Source organism: Neoarius graeffei, chromosome 8 (assembly GCF_027579695.1).
Source record: "Neoarius graeffei isolate fNeoGra1 chromosome 8, fNeoGra1.pri, whole genome shotgun sequence".
NCBI lineage: Eukaryota > Metazoa > Chordata > Actinopteri > Siluriformes > Ariidae > Neoarius > Neoarius graeffei.
The window spans coordinates 70,398,351-70,421,831 of NC_083576.1; the positions used below are offsets into that span (position 1 = coordinate 70,398,351).

At 42.2% G+C, this 23,481-nt stretch overlaps 2 protein-coding genes across 6 annotated transcripts in view; both read right to left on the reverse strand.

Moving 5' to 3' along the window:
- Positions 1–5,360, reverse strand: part of cnot4a (CCR4-NOT transcription complex, subunit 4a) — a 32,423-nt gene extending 27,063 nt beyond the window's left edge. For 4 of the 5 annotated variants that reach the window (XM_060928145.1, XM_060928143.1, XM_060928147.1 and 1 more), the window contains exon 1: positions 5,165–5,360. The gene's annotated coding sequence lies outside the window, so the exon portion shown is untranslated. The other variant, XM_060928144.1, reaches the window with a different exon arrangement.
- Positions 5,361–14,617: 9,257 nt separating this feature from the next.
- zgc:136858 (uncharacterized protein LOC678543 homolog) overlaps positions 14,618–23,481 on the reverse strand; it is a 32,310-nt gene continuing 23,446 nt past the window's right edge. The window contains exons 13-18 of the mRNA XM_060928149.1: positions 23,331–23,459; positions 21,622–21,736; positions 21,392–21,529; positions 18,231–18,397; positions 14,919–15,001; positions 14,618–14,816 (exon numbers count right to left, since the gene is read on the reverse strand). Coding sequence (XP_060784132.1) covers positions 14,618–14,816; positions 14,919–15,001; positions 18,231–18,397; positions 21,392–21,529; positions 21,622–21,736; positions 23,331–23,459 — 831 coding nt within the window. The remainder of the gene's footprint in view (positions 14,817–14,918; positions 15,002–18,230; positions 18,398–21,391; positions 21,530–21,621; positions 21,737–23,330; positions 23,460–23,481) is intronic.

Below are 23,481 nucleotides of genomic sequence, written 5' to 3' on the forward strand. Positions count from 1 at the left end.
ATATTTTGGAGGAACATTAGCAGAAGGAGCTATGGGGGGGAAACCCATTCCTAACAACCGACAAGCAATTACTCACCTTAGGCGAAATGATAATCAGTAAATAATAACCAAGACGAAGTCGAGATTATTCATTGTTATTCACCGAGTCTGAGGTGGATAATTGTTTTAATATAAATACACCGGTGATTGTTTTTTAAAAATCATTTTTTAATATCATTTATTTCAATCTTCAAAAGCAGCATGCAAGTGTAACAAAGGTGTGGCGCGGACATGTCACTTATCTATGCCAAGTCATGTAAAATACTTTGTTTTGAAATAGATAAAACAAATCCCAATTCCACCTTACCTTTGAATAGTTTTAAACCAAACTTCATAGCTTCTTTAGTGCTTTTAAGAACAGCATTTTCTTTCATAATTTCTAATTCGTCCTCACTTACGGTGATGAAGTGATTGGCCGCCATTTTGGCGAGTCGCTCGAGATACTCTAAGGGTGTATTCAGACCAGGATAGTTCGATAGTTCACTTGCTTTGGTCCGAACCAAATGTTTTTTTTTATTTTTTCATTTTGGCGCGGTTCGCTTTCACACTGTACATTTTAGTAAGCGGACCAAAATCTGTCAACAAAGCCACGCGCCCTGAGGTCGTTCAGCTATTGGTCAGAGACGACACGCGCACAAAGCGTTAAGTTCAAAAGTAGTCATGGAGGCTTTCCGTGCTGTTATTCTTTTTAATGTCATCAAAGCTATATGTTTTTTCCAGTTTTTACTGTTTTCACAATTGTGCGATTACTATGCTGTTGTACAAGTAATTTATCAATGACGACGACAAAGGGCAAGGCGGCTACGGAGGATGCGCTGATGAGCGCACATCATGTTGTGACAGTTCTGGCTCTTCACGCAATAGATGAATTTCATTTTTGCGTCGCTAGTACCACCACTTTTTGAAAGAATGTCCCTGATTTTAATGTAGGTCTGACGGAGTTTCTTCGCTTTTAGCCGACATTGTTTTGGGGAGCGCGTGAACCCCTTCTCCTTCATTTTCTCACTGAATACAGCAAACACGTCGGCATTTTTGTGCGTTCTCTCCAAAAGCTCAGATATGTGGACATCTGCCCATATATCCACAAGGGTACGCGTTTCTTCCTTGGCCCACGTTTGCCCCCTACTCATTTTTTGTACTCTGTAGTCTAGCCTACCACTGGTCTGAATGACTGAACGACTGTTGTAAGGTTCCCTTGACAACCGAAACAGTGTTTGCACTTTGCGGTGGAGTGTCAAGACTCTGTTTCCCATAATGCTCGACAAACGACGGAAGCTCCCGAGGTACAAAAAAGCAAAACTGTCGGATTAGGTCCGGTCTGCTTTCACACCTCCAAAAGATCCGCACCAGGGTTCCTTTGGTCCGGACCGAGTCCGACCTTGCAGCTCGGTCTCGGTCCGCTTGTTTGGTCCGGACCAGAGTTCGGTGGCTTGTATTCAGACCAACCCAAAAGGTCCGGACCAAGGGAAATTTGGTTCGTTTGGTCCGGACCAAACAACATAGGTGTGAATACGCCATAAATCTCTCGACCAATCAGCGTGCGTGATTTCCTATGATCACCTCTGTATTTACCTGAAAAGGACATAATCAGGATTTTGAAGGGAGTCTAAAAGGTCAGATAAAACCTGACTGAGCTCACAAAATTATATAATCACAGACATTAAGGAGATGCTTATCAATGGCCTCAAGAGCTGAAAAGGTATCACGATAGAGGTGGCACATTTTCTGATTGAGACGACACGGATCTTGCACTGAACACAAGACAGAATTTGCTTTCAAGTCCAGCTCTAACACACTGTAGTTCATAGAAAAATCATGCAGTTATTGTGACGCTGTCTATATCATAAGTATTTGTATCGGTCGAAAAAATTATAAATATGGCATGCGGTAAAATCAAGTGAAAATTTATAATGTGTTTTCAGAAGGTGTTGATTCATTTCCAACAGCAGTTTTTCTGTTAGGATGTGTTTATTTGGCATTTATGGAAGGAGTCACCAGTGTCAGCACTTTGAGACGATTTAGGACTTGTGGTTTGCCAGTACCACAGCAGATGGTAAACTGTCTTGCAAAATGATTTATTAACTTCAAGAGAAATGAAAAAGAGAAGCTTGGTGAAGGAACTACTGTTTGTATCAAAGAGATGACACAAACTTGTCATGCATAACATTAAATGGAACTTAGAACCATGGTGGTGTCATTGTTTAGTGACATTTAAAAATGTGTAAATGCTGGCAAACCTGCTGTTTTGTGTGGAAAATACTCCACTTTTGGGGCAGCACGGTGGTGTAGTGGCTAGCACTGTCGCCTCACAGCAAGAAGGTTCTGGGTTCGAGCCCAGCGGGGGCCTTTCTGTGTGGAGCTGGCATGTTCTCCCCGTGTCTGCGTGGGTTTCCTCCAGGTGCTCCGGTTTCCCCCCACAGTTCAAAGACATGCAGTTAGGTTAAAGTGCATATTCTGGAACAATTTTTTTTTAATATGAAAGTATGTCCCTTTAAACACTCATCCAGAAGGGTAATTTTGCACAAGGCCATCTGTCTATAGCAGAAAAAATAAAAAATAAAACGCATCTGGAAAAATCCCAAGGGAGTCTGGAGCCAGATTCGTGACGTCACCTGCGGAAGCGCCAGCAGGCTGCGCGAGCTTGCACGGTTTCAGTGCACAGCCTGTGTAGACCAAGTTTAGCAGCTAGCGATTTTGCATTGAAATATGGAATTGTCACCTGAGCGCAATGTTACGTCACCTTTGGATAAAGAACATAATGAGATGTCAGAATTATTTCTTACTCTGGCAACAGTCAACTTGTGAATTGCCGATTTTCTTGGTCTTTTTCTCGGCTCTGCTTGGGCCTCGGCTTCCGGGTGCCTTGCACGAAGCGCTCCCATTTCTCTCTCATTGTCCAGTCTTTTGGGAAACGATGAGTACTAATCCCATCAAGATTGGTGTTGCTACACCCTCCTACGATACATCTGTTAACCATTTTAATAATTACGTGATAACGTTGAAGAAATTTGCAGAAAACCACCAGATCGTTTTCTCAAACAAACCAGCGCTAATGTAGGATTCAGAAGGAGGCGTCCTGCACGTGACGTCACGAAAATCAACGTTTCCCGGAAAATCCAAATGCCAAGTTTTTTCAGAGGCGGACGAATTCGCCTCAAATGGCTTGATTTCAACTGAATTTTTCTGGCATTGCGCAAGGTAAAAAAAATTTGCACAAAACGTGACCGATATTTGACCCAAGTTTAATATAAAATAGGAGAATTACATTGATCTTGCTTCTGAATTTACCCGTGATACGCACTTTAAGATGGGGCGGCCTTGGACTGAAGTGCTCTTGAGCAAGGTACTTAACCCCTGACTGCTCCCCGGGCGCTGTAGTGTGGCTGCCCACTGCTCTGGGTGTGTGCGTATACGTGTTCACTGCTTCAGATGGGTTAAATGCAGAGGATGTATCTCACCGTGCTTGAAGTGTGCATGTGACAAATAAAGGTTTCTTCTTCCTTCTTCTCTTTTGGGTGAGAACAGGAATGCTGGCTGCTTGGTGTCAGTGCTGGATTGTACCATCCTGTTGTTGATTACTTTCCTATAACAGCATGCTCTTGAATGCTTATCCTTTATACATCATACTACACTAATAATATTCCCAGTGGGCGGCACGGTGGTGTAGTGGTTAGCGCTGTCGCCTCACAGCAAGAAGGTCCTGGGTTCGAGCCCCGGGGCCGGCGAGGGCCTTTCTGTGCAGAGTTTGCATGTTCTCCCCGTGTCCGCGTGGGTTTCCTCCACAGTCCAAAGACATGCAGGTTAGGTTAACTGGTGACTCTAAATTGACCGTAGGTGTGAATGTGAGTGTGAATGGTTGTCCGTGTCTATGTGTCAGCCCTGTGATGACCTGGCGACTTGTCCAGGGTGTACCCCGCCTTTCGCCCGTAGTCAGCTGGGATAGGCTCCAGCTTGCCTGCGACCCTGTAGAACAGGATAAAGCGGCTAGAGATAATGAGATGATCTGTAAACCGTGTACAACAAAATTGCGTGGAATAGCTGTTTTATGATATCCACATTCACTGGATTTTGAGAAACAGAGCATTTTTATTTAATTTTTTTGCAAATTCGATAAATAAAAATGGGTGGCACGGTGGTGTAGTGGTTAGCGCTGTCGCCTCACAGCAAGAAGGTCCGGGTTCGAGCCCCGTGGCCAGCGAGGGCCTTTCTGTGTGGAGTTTGCATGTTCTCCCCGTGTCCGCGTGGGTTTCCTCCGGGTGCTCCGGTTTCCCCCACAGTCCAAAGACATGCAGGTTAGGTTAACTGGTGACTCTAAATTGACCGTAGGTGTGAATGTGAATGGTTGTCTGTGTCTATGTGTCAGCCCTGTGATGACCTGGCGACTTGTCCAGGGTGTACCCCGCCTTTCGCCCGTGGTCAGCTGGGATAGGCTCCAGCTTGCCTGCGACCCTGTAGAACAGCATAAAGCGGCTAGAGATGATGAGATGAGATTATTCCCAGTTAGCAATTATTTTAAAAGACAACCCAAAACTCTTGATTTTATAACAACTAATTTTTGGTATTTTAAGAATGAACCTTAGCTGTCTAAAATCTAGTGTTTTATATATATATTATATAAAAAGTCATCTCTGTAACTCACTTTTCATGGTTTGGGCGGTAAGGGATTTGAGAGTGACAGGGCGGTCAGGTGCGTCCTCACAGCTGGGACAGAGCTCGGAGTGACGAGAGGCGACAAAAACACAGCACACAAACCTCCACTTTCAATTCTAAACATTCTCAGGGATAAATCCAAGCCTCCTCTAGGGCATTTCAATCTATCTGGCAATTTAGGAATCACAGTTTTTCCTAAATACATGTCTGTTTATGAGCGGTTGAGTGTGTTAGAGACTGCGGCCTACACCGGCCCGAAGCCTGCGCCTCTCCCACTGCTCACACCGGCTCTGGCCAAAGGGACGCCCGGTGTCAACCTTTGACTTTTCCCCTCTACTCCCACTTAGGCTCTGAGGTACTACCACTTAGTGTGTCGTATATAAAAACCAGTACAAGTCTTCGGAAAACACAACATTTTCAACACAACCGTGCGGAGAACATTTAGCAGTACAGAGCCTAGTTTTTGGATACTCACTTAAGCCGGGATTCCTCTCCGGAGATATTTATACAAATATCAGGCCGGAAATGTCCTTTTTGTTTCCTCAAACCAACCGGAGTTTCTTTACTATCCTATCCGGCTCTGCTCTGGTTTTAAACGTCGGTTTTGTTATTTAGTCTAGTCTAACTATTTCTTAAGGCAGCAGCGTCTTACTACCATCTTATATTAAAATGAGGAGGAGGGAACACAGTACCCGTTCACCGCGCACTCTGTTTGCGCACACAGGGCCGCGATGCATTTTGGGAGATGTAGTTTAATACGGTTAGCGCCATAATGTGCAAAACTACAGTTACATTCACAGACCAGAGGTCAGCTTGTGAACGAAGCACCATGCGTATTCAAGTTCATCTCATCTCATCTCATTATCTCTAGCCGCTTTATCCTGTTCTACAGGGTCGCAGGCAAGCTGGAGCCTATCCCAGCTGACCACGGGCGAAAGGCGGGGTACACCCTGGACAAGTCGCCAGGTCATCACAGGGCTGACACATAGACACAGACAACCATTCACACTCACATTCACACCTACGGTCAATTTAAAGTCACCAGTTAACCTAACCTGCATGTCTTTGGACTGTGGGGGAAACCGGAGCACCCGGAGGAAACCCACGCAGACACGGGGAGAACATGCAAACTCCACACAGAAAGGCCCTCGCCGGCCCCGGGGCTCGAACCTGGAACCTTCTTGCTGTGAGGCGACAGCGCTAACCACTACACCACCGTGCTGCCACGTATTCAAGTTCTTCTTTCTTTTGATTTTCTTCTTTCTAGTAGTTTTTTTACTGGACAGTTATTCCATGACTGGTGGTGTAGTGGTTAGCGCTGTCGCCTCACAGGAAGAAGGTCCGGGTTCGAGCCCTGTGGCCGGCGAGGGCCTTTCTGTGCAGAGTTTGCATGTTGTCCGCGTGGGTTTCCTCCGGTTTCCGCCAAAGACATGCAGGTTAGGTTAACTGGTGACTCTAAATTGACCGTAGGTGTGAATGTGAGTGTGAATGGTTGTCTGTGTCTATGTGTCAGCCCTGTGATGACCTGGCGACTTGTCCAGGGTGTACCCCGCCTTTGCCCGTAGTCAGCTGGGATAGGCTCCAGCTTGCCTGCAACCCTGTAGAACAGGATAAAGCGGCTAGAGATAATGAGATGAGCTGTAAACCGTGTACAACAAAATTGCGTGGAATAGCTGTTTTATGATATCCACATTCACTGGATTTTGAGGAACAGAGCATTTTTATTTTAATTTTTTTGCAAATTCGATAAATAAAAATGGGCGGCACGGTGGTGTAGTGGTTAGCGCTGTCGCCTCACAGCAAGAAGGTCCGGGTTCGAGCCCCGTGGCCGGCGAGGGCCTTTCTGTGCGGAGTTTGCATGTTCTCCCCGTGTCCACGTGGGTTTCCTCTGGGTGCTCCGGTTTCCCCCACAGTCCAAAGACATGCAGGTTAGGTTAACTGGTGACTCTAAATTGACCGTAGGTGTGAATGTGAGTGTGAATGGTTGTCTGTGTCGAAAGCTGTGTTCACATATATACCGGTACGATAGTGGTATAACTGTATCGATACAAAGTATACCGGTACAGTTTAGTGCATCTGTCCACACTAGAGAGAAATGTTTGCGGTTTTCTTTCACGGTAGTTGAAATGCGCATGCGCGAAATGTTTCCGTGGTTACCGAGTAACTTCCTTCCGAGAATATGGCGGATAAAACAACGTGTGTGCGCTTTTTGTTGTCAATGTACAGTCTGTATTTCTGGTGGTCATTTATTCAGTCAAATCGTATAAAACGCACGCGGCAGTTGAGAAAGAAACAAAGAAAACGAATCTCCGTTCTTCACTAACTGTTCCTGGCATCGCTTGTCTCCCCAAAGCTCCAACAAACACATAACTTCGTCTTTGCTCCATGTAGCTCCACGGTCGTTTTGAGCCATTTTGACATTTTATTTACAGCTGGAAAGCATGTGCGTATTGTATTGTATGAATAACCCGGAAGAAGTAGGAATGGTTCACTGCACATGCGCATTATATTTGTATCGATACAGAACTGCTTCATCTGTCCACACTACAGCGAAGCGCTACAGTACCGATACTGTACCGGTACGAAACCCATACATTTGTGGGTTTCGTACCGATACAGTTATATCGCTACAGTACCGGTATAGTTGCTAGTGTGGACAGGTGTTGCAGTACGAAAGTAGTATCGTATCGGTACAAAATCTCTAGTGTGGACAGAGTATATGTGTCAGCCCTGTGATGACCTGGCGACTTGTCCAGGGTGTACCCCGCCTTTCGCCCGTAGTCAGCTGGGATAGGCTCCAGCTTGCCTGCGACCCTGTAGAACAGGATAAAGCGGCTAGAGATAATGAGATGAGATGAGATAAATAAAAACTTTATACTAAGCATCCGACAAAACCCTTGCATCCATCCATTATCTGTAGCCACTTATCCTCTTCTACAGGGTCGCAGGCAAGCTGGAGCCTATCCCAGCTGACTATGGGCGAGAGGCGGGGTACACCCTGGACAAGTCGCCAGGTCATCACAGGGCTGACATACAGACAAACAACCATTCACACTCACATTCACACCTACGGTCAATTTAGAGCCACCATTTAGCCTAACTTGCATGCCTTTGGACTGTGGGGGAAACTGGAGCACCCGGAGGAAACCCATGCGGACATGGGGATAGCATGCAAACTCCACACAGAAAGGCCTTTGTTGGCTGCTGGGCTCGAACCCAGGACCTTCTTGCTGTGAGGCGACAGCGCTAACCACTACACCACCGTGCTGCCATCTGACAAAACTATTTCCACTTATTATTTAAATTGACAGGGGCAGCATGGTGGTGTAGTGGTTAGCACTGTTGCCTCACAGCAAGAAGGTGCTGGGTTAGAGCCCAGCGGCCGACAAGGGCCTTTCTGTGTGGAGTTTGCATGTTCTCCCCGTGTCCGCGTGGGTTTCCTCCGGGTGCTCCTGTTTCCCCCACAGTCCAAAGGCATGCAGGTTAGGCTAATTGGTGGCTCTAAATTGACCGTAGGTGTGAATGGTTGTCTCTGTGTCAGCCCTGCGATGAACTGGCGACTTGTTCAGGGTGTACCCCGCCTCTTGCCCATAGTCAGCTGGGAGAGGCTCCAGCTTGCCTGCAGCCCTGTAGGACAGGATAAGCGGCTACAGATAATGGATGGATGGATGAGCTGATATGCACCTCATCGGCTATAAACCATGTACAACAAAATAGTGTGGAATAGCTGTTTTTTTATATCCACATTCACTGGATTTTGAGAAACAGAGCATTTCTATTTTTATTTTTTGCAAATTTGATAAATTAAAACTTTATATGAAACATTCAACAAACCATTTCCACTTATTATTTAAATTGGCATGGGTGGCATGGTGGTGTAGTGGTTAGCACTGTTGCCTCACAGCAAGAAGGTCATGGGTTCAAGCCCAGTGGCCGGCGAGGGCCTTTCTGTGTGGAGTTTGCATGTTCTCCCCGTGTCCGCGTGTGTTTCCTCCGGGTGCTCCACTTTCCCCCACAGTCCAAAGACATGCAGGTTAGGTTAATTGGTGGCTCTAAATTGACTGTAGGTGTGAATGTGAATGGTCATCTCTGTGTCAGCCTTGCGATGACCTGGTGACTTGTCCAGGGTGTACCCTGCATCTCACCCATAGTCAGCTGGGATAGGCTCCAGCTGCGGCTACAGATAATGAATGGATGGATTTAAATTGGCGGAACAGATTGAGCATGTTCAGGGATGTGCCACAAAACGAGTACCTGGACTGAAGGATCTTCCATATGAGGACAGACTGAAAGCTCTTAAGCTACCTACATTAGTGTACCGCAGACTATGAGGCGATATGATAAACACCTACAAATATTTACATGAAAAATACGATACAAAGGCATGCATAACAGGAATCAAGACAAGAGGGCATAGTCTACAACTGAAAAAGAACACTGTCAAGAGCAACAAAAGACTGTATTTCTTCAGCAACCGAGTGGTCTGTTGGTGGAACAACCTGCCTGAGACAGTTGTTACAGTGTCAAATATTAATGTATTCAAAGCACGGTTGGGATAAACATATGGAGGACCATCCCGTGGTATGTAACCACAGGGCACTAGACAACCCACAGAGACCTGAAATGACAGTCAATTGAAAATAGGAGTGGCTCACTTTGGAGTACTACAATTCCTACCCAGCCGAAAGACTCTACTTTTAGAATGTAAACAAACTGGCGAAATGACAGTAGCAATTTGTGAAAAATGCTATAATAATAATAATAATAATAATTCTTGAGAAATAAAAAAAATATAGATACGTTCTTACCATCAAATACTTTTATTCCATATTTTGTTGCTTTTTTTGTATTTCTTGGGGTTTTGTTTTCAAGTAGAGTCTTTATTTCGTCCTCGGTTGGTTCAGTGACACGCCGCCATTTTGTTTTTTTCTACTCATGGTATATGAGCTGATAGCCTAGTAGTAGATATCCAATCAGAGTGTGCGATTGCTCATATCCAGTGAATGTGGATAAAATAATAGCAATTATAACACAGTCCAATTGATCTGTAGTAAAGACAGAAAGCAAGTGGAAGAACACTAAGAGACATGGAGATATGCACTAGGGAGAAGGGGAATGAAAGTCAGAAGGAAAAAGACAGTACGTGTGCGTGAATGAGGGTGAGGAGAGTGGAATGATACAGCTGCAAGGAATAGAGGTGGTCAAAGCAGATGAGTTCAAATATCTGGGGTCAACTGTACAAAGTAATGGCGAGTGTGGAACAGAAGTAAAGAAGAGAGTGAAGAAGGTTGGACTGGATGGAAGAGAGAGTCAGGAGTGATTTGTGACAGAAGGTTGCCAGCAAGAGTGAAAGGGAAAGTGTACAAGCCAGTAGTAAGACCAGCTATGTTGTATGGCTTGGAGACAGCGGCACTGACAAAAAGACAGGAGGCTGAACTGGAGGAGGCAGAGCTGAAGATGCTGAGATTCTCAATGGGAGTGACAAAGTTGGACAGGATTAAAAACGAGAATATTAGAGGGACAGCACATGTAGGACGGCTTGGAGACAAAGTGAGAGAGGTGAGATTGAAATGGTTTGGACATGTACAGAGGAGAGATCCAGGATATATGGGGAAAAGATTGCTGGAGATGGAGTTGCCAGGTAGAAGGAAAAGAGGAAGAGCAAAGATGAAATTGATGGATGTGGTGAAGGAGGACATGAGGATGGTTAGTCTCATCTCATTCTCATTATCTCTAGCCGCTTTATCCTTCTACAGGGTCGCAGGCAAGCTGGAGCCTATCCCAGCTGACTACGGGCGAAAGGCGGGGTACACCCTGGACAAGTCGCCAGGTCATCACAGGGCTGACACATAGACACAGACAACCATTCACACTCACATTCACACCTACGGTCAATTTAGAGTCACCAGTTAACCTAACCTGCATGTCTTTGGACTGTGGGGGAAACCGGAGCACCCGGAGGAAACCCACGCGGACACGGGGAGAACATGCAAACTCCACACAGAAAGGCCCTCGCCGGCCACGACCTTCTTGCTGTGAGGCGACAGCGCTAACCACTACACCACCGTGCCGCCCCGAAATAATAATCTCATCTCATCTCATTATCTCTAGCCGCTTTATCCTTCTACAGGGTCGCAGGCAAGCTGGAGCCTATCCCAGCTGACTACGGGCGAAAGGCGGGGTACACCCTGGACAAGTCGCCAGGTCATCACAGGGCTGACACATAGACACAGACAACCATTCACACTCACATTCACACCTACGGTCAATTTAGAGTCACCAGTTAACCTAACCTGCATGTCTTTGGACTGTGGGGGAAACCGGAGCATCCGGAGGAAACCCACGCGGACACGGGGAGAACATGCAAACTCCGCACAGAAAGGCCCTCGCCGGCCCCGGGGCTCGAACCCGGACCTTCTTGCTGTGAGGCGACAGCGCTAACCACTACACCACCGTGCCGCCCGAAATAATAATAATAATAATAATAATAATAATTGAATCTGATTCTTCAGAAGGTGTTGATTAATGTTCTATATATAACAGTAGCTCTGACAGTAATTCAGTTCAATTCAGTTTTATTAATATAGCACTTTTCTCCACTTTTAATAATGGACATTGTCACATAGCACCTTTACATATATCTGGATATGGATACAGATTTAGATTTATCCCTAAATCAAAGAGACAACACGACAGGAGGAAGAAATATTCCCCTAGAGTATAAGGGGAATAATACATCAGGATGCACTGTTATAGGAAAAAAAAAAAACAATAACTTCAGGGTGGTAACAGTAATTCTGCCTCATGTCAGGTCCCTGTGCTTCTCTGTGCAGTGAAAAGTGACAGAATGATTGTCTGTGGTCATCTCGCATACACTACACCACTATACACTGCAGATGAGTTGGATAGAAGTAAGGTTAAAAACAATGGAGTATCCCTTTAATATACAGTATTTAATATTCAGTACCAATCAAAAGTTTGGACACACCTACTCATTCATAGGTTTTTCTGTATTTTGACTATTTTCTACATTGTAGAACAATACTGAAGACATCAAAACTATGAAATAATACCTGGAACATATATGGAATTATGTGATAAACAAAAGAAGTGTTACAAAACTTAACATTTCATATTTTAGATTCTTCAAAGTATCCAGCGTTTACCTTGATGACTCTTTGCACACTATTGTCATTATCTTAACCAGCTTCATGAGGTAGTCACCTGGAATGCTTTTCAATTAACAGGTAAGTCTCGTTAAATGTTAATTAGTGCAGTTTCTTGCTTTCTTAATGCGTTTGAGATCAAACAGTAAATAGTAAATAATAAAAATACAGTAAAAAGCTCTATTCCACAACTGTACACTGTTAGAAATAAGGGTTCAGTACGAGTCCATTTCTGTACCCAAAGTTACAATCTACACTAATGTACCCTCTAGGGCTCATTATTGGACCTCAAGATAACTATATGTAGATTTGTAGGGCCAAAAAGGTACATACCGGTATATGTTCCCAGGTAGTACATAAAGAGTACAAATACATACCTTAGGGGTACAAGCTGTTGTACCCCTAAAGGCACAATAATGTACTTTATTTTCTGAGAGTGTAGTAATCCATATTATGTCAAGAACCGCTCAACTAAGTAAAGAGAAGCAACAGACCATCATTATTTTAACACAATTAATAAAAATAAAGAAAAAACATTGAACTAGGTGTGTCCAAACTTTTGCCTGGTGCTGTATATATAATAGTTACAATGGTGCTTGAAAGTTTGTGAACCCTTTAGAATTTTCTATATTTCTGCATAAATATGACCTAAAACATCATCAGATTTTCACACAAGTCCTAAAAGTAGATAAAGAGAACCCAGTTAAACAAACGAGACAAGAGTATTATACTTGATCATTTATTTATTGAGGAAAATGATCCAATATTACATAACTGTGAGTGGCAAAAGTATGTGAACCTTTGCTTTCAGTATCTGGTGTGACCCCCTTGTGCATCAATAACTGCAACTAAACGTTTCTGGTAACTGTTGATCAGTCCTGCACACCGGCTTGGAGGAATTTTAGCCCATTCCTCCGTACAGAACAGCTTCAACTCTGGGATGTTGGTGAGTTTCCTCACATGAACTGCTCGCTTCAGGTCCTTCCACAACATTTCAATTGGATTAAGGTCAGGACTTTGACTTGGCCATTCTAAAACATTAACTTTATTCTTCTTTAACCATTCTTTGGTAGAACGACTTGTGTGTTTAGGGTCGTCTTGCTGCATGACCCACCTTCTCTTGAGATTCAGTTTATGGACAGATGTCCTGACATTTTCCTTTAGAATTCGCTGGTATAATTCAGAATTCATTGTTCTGTCAATGATGGCAAGCCATCCTGGCCCAGATGCAGCAAAACAGGCCTAAACTATGAGACTACCACCACCATGTTTCACAGATGGGATAAGGTTCTACTGCTGGAATGCAGTGTTTTCCTTTCTCCAAACATGACGCTTCTCATTTAAATCAAAAAGTTCTATTTTGGTCTCATCCGTCCACAAAACATTTTTCCAATGGCCTTCTGGCTTGTCCATGTGATCTTTAGTAAACTGCAGACGAGCAGCAATGTTCTTTTTGGAGAGCAGTGGCTTTCTCCTAGCAACCCTGCCATGCACACCATTGTTGTTCAGTGTTCTCCTGATGGTGGACTCATGAACATTAGCCAATGTGAGAGAGGCCTTCAGTTGCTTAGAAGTTACCCTGGGGTCCTTTGTGACCTCACCGATTATTACATACTTTGATCTTGGAGTGATCTTTGTTGGTCGACCACTCCTGGGGAGGGTAACAATGGTCTTGAATTTCCTCCATTTGTACACAATCTGTCTGACTGTGGATTGGTGGAGTCCAAACTCTTTAGAGATGGTTTTGTAACCTTTTCCAGCCTGATGAGCATCAACAACGCTTTTTCTGAGGTCCTCAGAAATCTCCTTTGTTCGTGCCATGATACACTTCCACAAACATGTGTTGTGAAGATCAGACTTTGATAGATCCCTGTTCTTTAAATAAAACAGGGTGCCCACTCACACCTGATTGTCATCCCACTGATTGAAAACACCTGACTCTAATTTCACCTTCAAATTAACTGTTAATCCTAGAGGTTCACATACTTTTGCCACTCACAGATATGTAATAATGGATCATTTTCCTCAATAAATAAATGACCAGGTATAATATTTTCATCTCATTTGTTTAACTGGGTTCTCTTTATCTACTTTTAGGACTTGTGTGAAAATCTGATGATGTTTTAGGTCATATTTATGCAGAAATATAGAAAATTCTAAAGGGTTCACAAACTTTCAAGCACCACTGTATAGAATAATGACTGACTCGCTGGTGTGGCTTCTCGTTGAATGCTTCAAACTTGCTCCATGAATTTGCACATGATGTAATCTTGAAAAGCATCTCTCCATCTCCTAGGAGCTGTAATAAGTGTATATATATATATATATATATATATATATATATATATATTAATGTGTGTGTGTTTTATACTATATTTTTATGTTTTTAGATTAGGTAAAATAACCAACCCCTAGGGTTGTACAAGGCAGTGCATACTTAGTGCCGGTCCCAAGCCTGGATAGATAGAAGGCTCACTGTAAGATTAGCATGAGCTAAACTGGTTATTTACCTTCTGAAAATAAAGTCTCATAATTTTATGCTACCAAAAAAAGTGAACAGACATCAAAAAGCACGGCAACAGCTATGTTGCTCCACCTGGTTCAGATATCAAGATAACATCATGAATTAAGACTCTAATCAACTAGTATGATTAAATGGCAGTTCAAATTTGGGTATATTGTGCTTTTATTTAATTAATTAATTAATTAATTAATTAATTAATTAATTAATTAATTTAAATTTTTTTTAAAAGCCCAGTTTATTATGATTCTATCCACATGCGAGTTGGCTTGGGCCAGGGTTTTAGGTGCACCCTGTCTGGGAGGATGGCATCTGCGGTCAGAGATGGCGCGATGGGGTGAGGAGAGAATAAAGAGAGATGTGCAGCAAGGATGCCCATTCGCACACAGGTGTCCGTGTCTTTCCCCTGCAGGATCCCTGCCATCATCGCACCTGCAAGACTGAGAGAGAGAGAGAGAGAGAGAGAGAGAGATCATGAAAGTTAGCGTATGAATAAAACAGTGAAACGTTCCACAAAGTGCACGGTGTGTAGGGTTGTGTACCTGTCTCCTGCTCCGGACACGTTGATCGTTTCCTCAGAACATACTGGCAGTGCTGGGTAGTACACAGCACATAGTCTTCCTTTCTGCACAAGAACATTCTCTTCAGTGCCCTACCTCACAGCAAACACATGTCCAGCAACAGCAGTGTGTGTTTGTGTGTGTGTGCATTCTACTACATGGAAGAAGCTGAATTAGTGACAAACCCTATAGTACAGCTTTTTCAAGGCTTTCTCAGGAGAGATTTTTAGGAACATATATCTTGTATCAACACTCAGTGGGTATTTTATCAGTAAATCTACCATGTAGCTGGAATTTATAGGTGGACAGATCATGGATTCAATTGGACTTGATGTATGAGTGTTCAAAAGAATGAAATGCTTTCTGCTTAAAGTAAATCTACTATAAAGAGCAGTAAACAGTAATAAACTAATCAAAGAAAACATTTGGTATGACAACCCATGGCCTTTTGAAAAGGAATCAGTCATCTGAGGTACATTTTGTGCAGCTCTGTAAGAAAACTGGCTGGTACACTTTAATGAGCATCTTAGAGAATCTGTCACAGTTCCTCTGGAGACTCTGGCTGTCACACTTACAGGTAAAACCTGACAGCCTTGATTATATTTTTTTGTCTGAAAAGTGGTTTATCGTATATATATTCTATCCACATTCACTGGATATGAGCAATCGCATGCTCTGATTGGCTACTCTACTACTAGGCTATCAGCTCATATACCATGAGTAAAGAAAAAGAAAATGGCGGAGTGTGTTGCTGAACCAACCGAGGATGAAATAAAAACTCTACTCGAAAACAAAACCCCGAGAAATACAACCCCGATTCCAAAAAAGTTGGGACAAAGTACAAATTGCAAATAAAAACGGAATGCAATAATTTACAAATCTCAAAAACCGATATTGTATTCACAATAGAACATAGACAACATATCAAATGTCGAAAGTGAGACATTTTGAAATTTCATGCCAAATATTGGCTCATTTGAAATTTCATGACAGCAACACATCTCAAAAAAGTTAGTACAGGGGGCGTCGTTGCTCGGGTGGGTGGAGCGCCGTACCGTGGGTCCGGGGACCCGGGTTCGATTCCGGCCCGGGGTCATTTCCCGATCCCTCCCTGTCTCTCTCTCCCGCTCGTTTCCTGTCTCTGCGCTGTCCTATCCAATGGAGGTGAAAAAAAGCCCAAAAAAATATCTTTAAAAAAAAAAAAGTTGGGACAGGGGCAATAAGAGGCTGGAAAAGTTAAAGGTACGAAAAAGGAACAGCTGGAGGACCAAATTGCAACTCATTAGGTCAATTGGCAATAGGTCATTAACATGACTGGGTATAAAAAGAGCATCTTGGAGTGGCAGTGGCTCTCAGAAGTAAAGATGGGAAGAGGATCACCAATCCCCCTAATTCTGCGCCGACAAATAGTGGAGCAATATCAGAAAGGAGTTTGACAGTGTAAAACTGCAAAGAGTTTGAACATATCATCATCTACAGTCCATAATATCATCAAAAGATTCAGAGAATCTGGAAGAATCTCTGTGCGTAAGGGTCAAGGCCGGAAAACCGTACTGGGTGCCCATGATCTTCGGGTCCTTAGACGGCACTGCATCACATACAGGCATGCTTCTGTATTGGAAATCACAAAATGGGCTCAGGAATATTTCCAGAGAACATTATCTGTGAACACAATTCACCGTGCCATCCGCCGTTGCCAGCTAAAACTCTATAGTTCAAAGAAGAAGCCGTATCTAAACATGATCCAGAAGCGCAGACGTCTTCTCTGGGCCAAGGTTCATTTAAAATGGACTGTGGCAAAGTGGAAAACTGTTCTGTGGTCAGACGAATCAAAATTTGAAGTTCTTTATGGAAATCAGGGACGCCGTGTCATTCGGACTAAAGAGGGGAAGGACGACCCAAGTTGTTATCAGCGCTCAGTTCAGAAGCCTGCATCTCTGATGGTATGGGGTTGCATTAGTGCATGTGGCATGGGCAGCTTACACATCTGGAAAGACACCATCAATGCTGAAAGGTATATCCAGGTTCTAGAGCAACATATGCTCCCATCCAGACGACGTCTCTTTCAGGGCAGACCTTGCATTTTCCAACATGACAATGCCAAACCACATACTGCATCAATTACAGCATTATGGCTGCGTAGAAGAAGGGTCCGGGTACTGAACTGGCCAGCCTGCAGTCCAGATCTTTCACCCATAGAAAACATTTGGCGCATCATAAAACGGAAGATACGACAAAAAAGACCTAAGACAGTTGAGCAACTAGAATCCTACATTAGACAAGAATGGGTTAACATTCCTATCCCTAAACTTGAGCAACTTGTCTCCTCAGTCCCTAGATGTTTACAGACCGTTGTAAAGAGAAAAGGGGATGTCTCACAGTGGTAAACATGGCCTTGTCCCAACTTTTTTGAGATGTGTTGTCATGAAATTTAAAATCACCTAATTTTTCTTTTTAAATGATACATTTTCTCAGTTTAAACATTTGATATGTCATCTATGTTCTATTCTGAATAAAATATGGAATTTTGAAACTTCCACATCATTGCATTCCATTTTTATTTACAATTTGTACTTTGTCCCAACTTTTTTGGAATTGGGGTTGTACAAAAAAGCAACAAAATATGGAGTAAACATATTTGATGGTAAGAACATATCTTTTTTATTTTTCAAGAATTATATTATAGCATTTTCCACTAATTGCTCCTGTCATTTCGCCGGTTTGTTTACATTCTAAGCGGAAATTATTTTGTCGGATGTTTTGTATAAAGTTTTTATTTATTGAATTTGCAAAAAATAAAAATGCTCTGTTTCTCAAAATCCAGTGAATGTGGATAGCATAAAACAGTTATTCCATTCAATCTTGTAATACGCACTTCGTCGGCTATCAGCTCATGTATGACTCGATTTCGTGGAATAACTGTTAAATATATGTTACTTTTTTTTCTGACATGCTAACTTTTTTTTCTGTAATATGAAGGTTTTTTTTGTTTGAAAATACATTTTTGGATTTTTTTAACTTTCTTAATAATGACAAAAGTTTTTATTAAAAAAATAATAATAATGGTGGCTAAGACTTTTGCACAGTAGTGTACCATATGTCATGTACCTCACTCGCATGCACCTACAAAGTGCATCTATATGATCATTACCTGTCAAAATAGCCAAAAAGTGTTGCTACAATATAGTGGTGGTAACGCATGAACTGGTCAATCAAATGCAGTAAATATCATAATGTGTTACTATGACAAATCAAATTTAAGTGCTGTTAAGCCCTATAAGCAATCCTTCATACCCGTTTGTGCTTTCGGGGTCGCAGGCTGACTGTTCCAGCCTCATTCTCTCCACAGACCAACACTCCCAGTGCTCCCAGTGTCACTACTACACAGTGCAGGTGCTCCAGCAGGGGGCGAGAAAGAGCTGCTGCACACTCCAACACATCCTCCAGAGAGCTTGGTAACACTAAAAAATGTCATACACTGTATTAACAAAGGGACATGGAATAAAACATTAATCCATGATGGGAAGGTTTGACACAGCCCGAAGGGGAAAGAGTTACTGTTAACACTCCAAAGTGAAGGCGGCACGGTGGTGTAGTGGTTAGCACTGTCGCCTCACAGCAAGAAGGTCCAGGTTTGAGCCCCGTGGCTGGTGAGGGCCTTTCTGTATGGAGTTTGCATGTTCTCCCCGTGTTCACGTGGGTTTCCTCCGGGTGCTCCGGTTTCCCCCACAGTCCAAAGACATGCGGGTTAGGTTAACTGGTGACTCTAAATTGACTGTAGGTGTGAATGTGAGTGTGAATGGTTGTCTGTGTCTATGTGTCAGCCCTGTGATGACCTGGCGACTTGTCCAGGGTGTACCCTGCCTTTCGCCCGTAGTCAGCTGGGATAGGCTCCAGCTTGCCTGCGACCCTGTAGAAGGATAAAGCGGCTAGAGATAATGAGATGAATGAATGAGACTCCAAAGTGAATTATTTTCCGATAACAGCATGTTCTGAAGTAGCTTATTCCTTAATGTTCAGGGTTTTTTTTTTAAATTTCCTGTTGAACAACATGACAAATTCTATACATTTACAGTTACATTCAATGTTGTGGACCATATGCGAGACACATTAGTTCCAGCTTGTCATGTTACCAAGAAACCAGAAAGGTTTCTATCATGAAGACTTTACTGTGGAGGAAATCTTATGGAGCATTACAAACCCGAGGCTCTTTCCATAAACGTTAAATAAATATCATCATATACAACCCCAATTCAAAAAAAGTTGGGATGCTGTGTAAACTGAAAATAAAAACAGAATGCAATAATTTGCAAATCATGGAAACCCTATATTTCATCTCATCTCATCTCCTTATCTCTAGCCACTTTATCCTGTTCTACAGGGTCGCAGGCAAGCTGGAGCCTATCCCAGCTGACTACGGGCGAAAGGCGGGGTACACCCTGGACAAGTCGCCAGGTCATCACAGGGCTGCTGCTGACACAGACACCCATTCACACTAGATGTTGAAACTGAGAAATTTTATTGTTTTTTGAAAATTATATGCTCATTTTGATTTTGATGTCAGCAACATGTTTCAAAAAAAGTTGGGACAGGGGCATGTTTACCAGTGTGTTGCATCATCTATACTTTTAACAACATTCTGTACATGTTTGTGAGCTGAGGAGACCAATTGCTGTAGTTTTAGAAGAGAAATGTTGTCCTATTCTTGCCTGATATACAGTTTAGTTGCTCAACAGTTCAGGGTCTCCTTTGTTGTATTTTGCACTTCATAATGCGCTAAATTTTTAAATGGAAGACAGATCTGGACTGCAGGCAGGCCAGTTTAGCACCCGGACTCTTTTACTACGGAGCCATGCAGTTTTAATTTGTGCAGAAAACGGTTTGGCATTGTCTTGCTGAAAGAAGGAAGGCCTTCCCTGAAAATGATTTTGTCTGGATGGCAGCATATTGCTCTGAAATGTGTATATATCATTCAGCATTAATGATGCCTTCCCAGATGTGCAAGCTACCTATGTCATGTGCACTAATGCACCTTCATACCATCACAGATGTTGGCTTTTGAACTGTGAACTGATAACAAGCTGGATGGTCCCTCTCCTCTTTAGCCTGGAGGACGTGGTGTCCATGATTTCTAAACATAATTTTTTACTTTTGATTGTTCAGACCTCAGGACAGTTTTCCACTTTGCCTCAGTCCATCATAAAAGAGCTCGGGCCCAGAGAAGGTGGCGGTGTTTCTGGATATTGTTTATATCTGTTTTTAACTTGAATTTGTGGATGCAGTTATGAACTGTTTTCACAGTTGATGGTTTTCTGAAGTGTTCCTGAGCCCATACAGTGATTTCCACTACAGACACGTGTCTGCTTTTAATGCAGTGTTGCCTGAGTCCTGAAGATCACAGGCATCCAATGTTAGTTTTCAGTCTTGTCTCTTGCATACAGAGATTTCTCCAGATTCTCTGAAATTTTTAATGATATTATGTACCATAGATGATGTGATCCACAAATTCTTTGCAATTTTACATTGAGGAACGTTATTCTTAAATTGTTGCACTGTTTGCCCACACAGTCTTTCACAAAGTGGTGAACCCCTCCCCATCTTTACTTCTGAGAGACTCCGCCTCTCTGGGATGCTCTTTTTATACCCAATCATGTTACTGACCTGTTGCCAATTAACCAAATTTGGTTGTTGGTTTTTTTTAGCATTACACAACTTTTTAAGCCTTTTGTTGCCCCTGTCCCAACTTTTCTGAAACATGTTGCTGACATCAAATTCAAAATGAGCATATATGTATTTTTCAAAAACCAATAAAATTTCTTAGTTTCAACATTTAATACGCTGTCTTTTGTACTATTTTCAATGAAATATAGAGTTTCCATGATTTGCAAATCTTCACATTCTGCTTTTATTTACAGTTTACACAGCATCTCCACTTTTTTGGAATTGGGGTTGTATAAAGTTTTGCCATATTAACAATTATACATTTTTGGTTTGTTAAATAACAACCTGTTTTTTAATCCATGTTTTATTATTTGGCTCGATTATGTGAAGTGTCCATCATATAAGTCCATGTACTATACAAATGATAGTCAAAAAATGAGCACATTCGAATATATATGTGTATATATATGTAAATCTGTAGTCCATAACACATCCAGCACCATGAGGTTATAGAATAAAACCCCTTGTTAAGAATCCAACAGCACTTTGGTATAATTCAACTCAGCAAACACTGGTTGCTTTTGGTTTCAGAGCATACTCCTAGAAATCGGTAGAAATCTCAGAGTGTGTTTGATTTTAATCTTTCCAGGTAATACAGGAAACGAGTCATCACTTGCTTTTTTTTGTGTCTGTTTGTGTTCCTGAGCATGAGTCAAGAGAAGTGTGATGAGGTACAAGCAGCACGCGCTTCACCATGAGTTATTAGTGATCATTTGTGTTTGATAGCAGGATACCCTGTGGAGTAGGAAGACAGAGAGTCTGGTTCATGGTGCACAGTTCTGCCAGGTTGGGAGAAGTGTAAGTGAGTGCTTTCCAGCTCTCTGAAACGAAGGGCTTACAGGCCTTATCAGCATCTGTGGGCTCATACCATACTGAAACACACACGCACGCACACACACAGATGACGCAGTTGTGGCTTGAAGTATCTCAGTAGCCGAATCTGTTTTTAGAGCTCTGGATGTACCTGGAACTGAATGTTTCTTGACAAGGCTGCATACATAATCAATAGTAGAAACAGGAATGTTGCCATCAAGAACCACAAGAGACGCAGAGGAAAGCTGGTCCTCATACTGCGAAACCTGTACATTTACAAACAGACATAATGCTAGGACATGCTATCTAGTCACTAGGCATGCAACGATTCACCCGATTCACAATTCGATTCGATTTGATTCATGAAACTGTGTTCACAAGCTGTTTCCCCCCCCAAGATATTTTTGAAAAAAAAATATTAAATGAAGAAAATTTTATTAACAAAAATGCAATATTCATTTTCCTATTCTTTATCAAATTAATTTTCCTTTTGTGAATATTTTCTTAAAGGCAGACTGCCTTTCAGATTTTTCAAGTGTAGGTCATAAAAAGAATTTTCCTGATACCCAATTATTTTTGTTTAGTGGACCAAAAGCTACTGAATTCAAATCACAGACTTCCAAATTTATTTGTTTTTAAAAAAAATAGAACAATTAATGAATTTAGGGCCACATGGCCCTAAATTCTCTGCTATTTTTTCCTGCTTCACCATGACCTAATTCAAGATACTACATCATGCATCACATGGTGGGCTTTCCCCGTTCATGTAAGGCATTGTGGGATGCAAATTTGAAACAGGACAGAAAAATGGAGGACGTGAGTGTGCAAATGAAATGTGAAAGATGGACTACAGTAACAGAAAATGAGAATAAAAGACATTATGTTGCAAAGGAAAGGAAACGCAGGACCAAACTAATAAATATCGGCAGTCAGTGAGCACCTCGGTGTGATCAGCTGTTTGTTTTGCGACAAAATGATGTAACTGTCAGTGCACAGCCAAGGTAAACCTGTAGATGGCAGTAATGCAACACTGTGAATGCCAGCTGCCATAAAACCCAAAAGAAGAAGAAGAAGAAGGTAAACCTGTGCATGTCCACACGGACTTCCTGTCTGCTTGACTGCGCAAAGTGATTTCATGCACATTATTTGCTTGAGAATCCTTTCAAATTGAATAACTTCCCAGCCACAGAATGGCCTGATATTTTGTGAGATATTACAGAAATAAACATATATCACAATGACCAAATTTCAGAGGGAACTAAATTTCACCGATTTTATGAAATCGAAAGACAGTCTAGCTTTAATAACCAACAACAATTATCCATATGTGGATAAAAATGAAAAAAGTTAATAACAAACAGGCCTTTTATTAATAAACCTTTCTGAACCTTTATACTACCTCCATTTTCTTCTCTTATCTTTCGCTTTCAGTAGTCTGTAAAAGAGAGCTCTGATTTCTTGTTAAATTTATTTGTGTAGTCAATTGCACAACAGCTGTTTCCCATTTTAGATTTTTTTGTGTTTTTTTCCACAGCATTAGAGCTGTGTTACTTCCACCTACCCTGAAGTAATTCGCATTCCCACTATTGTATGTTGTCTGCTGTCTAAACAATGTAATTACAGCTAAGAAAATCTAATATTACACAGCCTGATAATAATCGTGATTCATTTTTTCCATTTCAAATTGTCATACATTTGTATTGGAGCTTATCATTGTACAATATATCATTACATGAGGACTAGCCACTAATTCACCTTTAATTGTAGCTATTCTGACTATTGAGTACTTCTGATGTCAGTCACTCAAAGAAAGGAAAGATCATACTTACATACTCAATCAACATACTCAGTGGCACTCACATACTGTTCTTTAATTTCCTGGTGAATGTCCATGTCCCCAAGTCCAAGACTCAGCTCTCCACTCTCTGTGATGATGGCACAGTAAGTGGCCGTTCGCTGACCCTGCAATCTTGCAACTGCATGAGTGTCCTGTTAAATGAACAATAAAGAT